At 44.5% G+C, this 5,000-nt stretch overlaps 1 protein-coding gene across 1 annotated transcript in view; it reads right to left on the reverse strand.

The window, feature by feature from the left end:
* LOC134447137 (integrin alpha-11-like) overlaps window positions 1–5,000 on the reverse strand; it is a 69,164-nt gene that overhangs the window by 31,938 nt on the left and 32,226 nt on the right. The window contains exons 7-10 of the mRNA XM_063196443.1: window positions 3,876–4,021; window positions 2,198–2,342; window positions 670–832; window positions 278–348 (exon numbers count right to left, since the gene is read on the reverse strand). Of these exons, the coding sequence (XP_063052513.1) occupies window positions 278–348; window positions 670–832; window positions 2,198–2,342; window positions 3,876–4,021 (525 nt within the window). The remainder of the gene's footprint in view (window positions 1–277; window positions 349–669; window positions 833–2,197; window positions 2,343–3,875; window positions 4,022–5,000) is intronic.

Below are 5,000 nucleotides of genomic sequence, written 5' to 3' on the forward strand. Positions count from 1 at the left end.
CATTGCAATTATTTTTTTGCCAAACTGCGTCAGAGATCATTACCATAATATTAGCTTGACTTAAATCGTTGAAATTCGCTCTGGTCAATCAGTTCGCTTACCCTCCATAGAGAAATAATGACTTCCGTCAGTTAGCGCAGGTTGCTCTTGGTGTGGTGTTGGTCGCTCTTGGTGTGAACATAGCATAAGACCTGCCTCTCACTGCCTCTTTACTCACTGTGTGAGGTCAGGGGACACCTGCACTACTGTGAGTAATAGTTAGAGGTCGAGGACTCACCTCTACTATGTGTGTGGAGAACCCAGCCTGGGACATCTGCAGCTCAAAGGACGTCTTGTTTTTGTTGGTACCTAGGGGAGACAAACAAACACGCACGCACGCACGCACACACGCACGCACGCACGCACGCACGCACACACACACCAGGTAAAACCCTTCATTTAGTCACAGGGCATCGAAGGATCATCTGCATGAGTCTCTGCTGATATAGAGTACAGTATGTATATGAGCATGTATATAAATGTGCGCTATGCATAAATGTGCGCTAGACAACATAAAATTTCCCTCAGAATTTATAAAGAATCTCAACTCTACAGTAATAATCTCCATACAACATACAACATACAACATACAACATACAACATACAACAGCAAAGAGTTGAGAGTTGCACCTTCGAGGCTGAAGATCTTCTCTCCGAGGGCATCCACTATGTCCTTGAGGGCGGACTCGTCCGTCACACTGAAGAAGTGCTCCTCGGGGTCCGTGGCGATGAACTTGATCTCCTTGAGGAGGGCCTCCGGGTTGATGCCACGCCGGTTGTAGTAGCCCAGCACCTGGCAACCACATCGCCATGTCAGAGACCCTAACAACCACACTACAACATCGGAAACCATACATGGGTTCTACATTTTGTTTATAACCTGACTGCACCAACCTAGCTGCGCATAACTCAACCTCTGATTGTTGGAAACCGCTGTTGGTCAAAAAATTAGCTCACATGGTTGGCTGGTAGTGTCTTGCCCCTCCTCATAACATTCTGTTGATAAACACTGAGAACCCATGTATAGCAATCATGTCATGGAATTCAGCAAAGAAGGCAACCATACCATGTGACAGGGGAACATGAAAACATTATAACCACACCACAAGATTAGAGAACATAGCAACAAAATCACAGTGGACAGTAATATACTGTGGCTACTATAACACAACATGGCAACAAAGTGTTCCATCAAATTAGCAGTCACAGTAGCGCAGCAGGGGAAAAGAGCATGGCAACCACATTACAGCATCAGAGAACATGGCAACCACACCACAGCATCAGAGACAGAGAACATGGTAACCACACCATAGCATCAGGTAACATGGCAACCACACCATAGCATCAGGTAACATGGCAACCACACCATAGCATCAGGTAACATGGCAACCACACCATAGCATCAGGTAACATGGCAACCACACCATAGCATCAGGTAACATGGCAACCACACCATAGCATCAGGTAACATGGCAACCACACCAGAGCATCAGGTAACATGGCAACCACACCATAGCATCAGGTAACATGGCAACCACACCATAGCATCAGGTAACATGGGTTCTTTCCGATATCCTGACTTCTGTCCTCGACTCCTCGACCGGTGCTCGTGGCCTCACGCCCGCCTCCGTGGAGAAAACAATAAAGTTTCCCCGCTGTCAACCTAGGCACAACAACTTTTGGGGGACATTTTCCCTTTCAACATCTTGACTGCAAATGAGAAAATGACCTTTCAATTACGCTTTTGAAGATATTGAATTAAACTTCTGTCATCATTGACGTCTATTATATTTATCTTATCTTCTGTTCACATGTTCAATGTTAAATGATGAATGTTAAATGTTAAATGTTAAATGTTAAATGTTAAATGTTAAATGTTCATTTGTACTATATTATTATTGACCACTTATTGTTAACAGTCTATCACTGTTACCTGTCCTGTATTGCACTTTATGTCAGTCTGTGACAATAAAAGCTGACTTGACTTGACTTGACTTGACTTGACTTGACTTGACTTGACTTGACTTGACTTGTCTTGTGACATCACCACGAGGCCACAGCACTTGGGGAGGACGGGAGTTAGTGTATTGGAAAGAGTCCCATGGCGCATACTGGACTAACGTGTTGACAGTGCTGTCTGTCATGATAGTTGACCTACTGCTATTCCGTAGAGTGTGATGTTGTCCCTCTCGCTGTCCTCCACAGCCTGCTGAAGGTCAACGCTGTCATGTGACTCTCCGTCTGTGATCACGATCATCACTTTCTTGGCGCCTTCTCGACCGCCACGCTTGAAGGCCCGGGACCTGCAGTGCAATCAAGCACATTTAAAGTCAGCGTTTTGAGCGTTGTTTTGACTGTAAGTTCCAAGTTTCCTGAGGGTGTATGGCTGTGTTGAGTTTGTTGTGCCGTGTGCTGCTAATGCCTAGCTTTACGTTGGTATGCTAATTGTGGTAGCACTGGTGGTTGTGTAGTAGTCTCATAGATATGAACACTAAGATGTGTCGACCACTTCTTTGTATTTAATTGGAGCAAATGGCTTATGTCAGATTGCCGTCCTGTTTAGCTGATATAACACTGCCATCAATCGATCACAAGGCAATACGCACATTCTCCTGTTGGTGGTGATAATACAGGGAAGAAAGGAGTCGCACACTGGAGCTGGATGCAGAATCAAAAAATGTATTAAACAAAGCCGAAAAAATGTAAATAAAACCGACAGACAGGGGACAAACGTTTCGGGTCTAGCCCTTCATCAGTGTTCCCAGTTTGGAATTTTTTTATTTTATTTACATTTTTTCGGCTTTGTTTAATACATTTTTTGATTCTGCATCCAGCTCCAGTGTGCAACTCCTTTCTTCCCTTTATCATACTGCTCTTGGAATTACGCACCGAGCGATACGCACAGGATAAGACATTGGCGCGGACGCCACCCCACCATTACTATTGGTGGTGATAATACAGCATCTATGAAAAACATAGGAAACCAGACTTAAGATGGCGGCACCCTTAGTTGGGCCATATCTAAAGGCTCAACACCGCATCTAGTGTTCATATCTATGGCGAAGTCAGTGGTTTTCAAAGCGGGACCTGGGGATCCCTGAGGGGCAGCGTGTTAGGGGATCCATGCAAAGTTGGAAGAAAAAGTGTAGCAGCACAAAGTAAATAATTGAATAATTAATGTACACCAAAATAACAAAAATACGTTCAGCAATATTCCCATGAGTTAAGAACAGTATTATAATAAACACTTAGGGGTTTCTTTTGCCTTAAGACATGTAAAAGTTTTTATCTTTTACCTGACATATTTCGACGGTGTTACTTCTGTCTTCATCAGAGGGACATAATGAACTTAATACATATGAGTATTATAATAATCCATTGCACTTCTGAACATTACTACTATTATTGTTATTTTATACATCCCAATGGATCACTGACACACAGACATCCAGTAAGACTGTGGTTGTGAAAGGGCGTGCAGAGAAAATGTAGTGTGGCACGACCCATGTAAAGGGGGCCTTGGCAGGAATCTACCTGGAGGGACTTTGTCATGGTTACGTTTGTGAAGCCCTGGTATAAGTATGAAAAGTGAAAGCCCAACAGGGAGCAGTGCGGCGGGACGGTACCATACTCAGGCAGGGTACCTCAGTCATGGAGGAGGATGGGGGAGAGCACTGGTTATTTACTCCCCCCACAAATCTGGCGGGTCGGGAGTCGAACCGGCAACCTTTGGGCTACAAGGCTGACACCCTAACCGCTTATCCATGACTGTCCTAAGTGATGCGGTGGGTGATAAGTGATAAGTGATAAGTGATGCGGGGCGAAGAGCTAGCTACCCCCAGCTGATGCCCAGGGCTGTGCGCGTCTCCTCCCCGCCCCTCTGCTGGATGTTCTGGGCTGCGTCCACCACCTCCTCCACTGAGTGGTAGTCGTCCAGGTAGAACTCATGCACCACACTCTGGCCGTACTGTACGATCCCCACCTGAGGATGGACACACACACACAACACGTACGCACGCACGCACGCACGCACGCACGCACGCACGCACGCACGCACGCACGCACACACACACACACACACACAGATAGACAGGTCATCAGCTGGGAAAATTAGGCCTTTCGTCCTACCGCACTTTTCTCTGTCGATTACTGACCAGAAGCCCTATTGGAAGAAATTGAAACATGGGGCCACGTCAATTTTTGCTCAGAATTCAATATGGCCGCCATTTTCCAAAATGACTTGTTTTCATGCATTATTACATTGTACTATAAGGTGATATTCATGAACGATGAACTACTTTCAGCACTATTCTGTCCTATTTCCTTACATACATGTTTACAAAGGTTGACTGAACTAAAAGAAATGAAAATAAAGTTGGCCACCTTGCAATATCCAAAGGAAAGTGCTGAGAATAATGATTGAAATGCACATACAGAGTCTATGGCTGCTAAAATTAGGCCTATTGTCCTGTCAGGGTTTTCACAGTGGATTACAGACCAGAAGGCCTATTGAAAAAGATTCACCAGCTGGTTGCCATCTCAAATGTGCTCCAAAATTCAAAATTCAATTCTCTGTTTTTCAGAATGGCAGACTTTCATACATTTTTCTCAATACCGTAAGACCATAATTATCAATAAAGATAACCTATTTTCAGTGAAATCTCCTATCTACAGACGTGAGTACAAAGGTTGGCAACAGAAAGATGTAAATTTCCTATAGACAATATCCTAAGGATTGTTTTCAGAAAAGGATTGAATTACACATACACAGTTGACTGCTGAAAAAAGGCTATTGATCTGCCAAACTTTTCACATTGGATTTCTGACCAAAAGCTTTTCAGGCCTACATTTTTTTGCATTAAGCAAGGTTGAGTGTGTGTGCGTGCGTGTGTGCGCGCGCGTATCCCCCGCTCATCTTTCCCCTGCTCTACAGTGTCTTTCCCCCACACACTATTCTGCCT

The sequence above is a fragment of the Engraulis encrasicolus genome, chromosome 4 (genome assembly GCF_034702125.1).
Source record: "Engraulis encrasicolus isolate BLACKSEA-1 chromosome 4, IST_EnEncr_1.0, whole genome shotgun sequence".
Classification (NCBI taxonomy): Eukaryota; Metazoa; Chordata; class Actinopteri; order Clupeiformes; family Engraulidae; genus Engraulis; species Engraulis encrasicolus.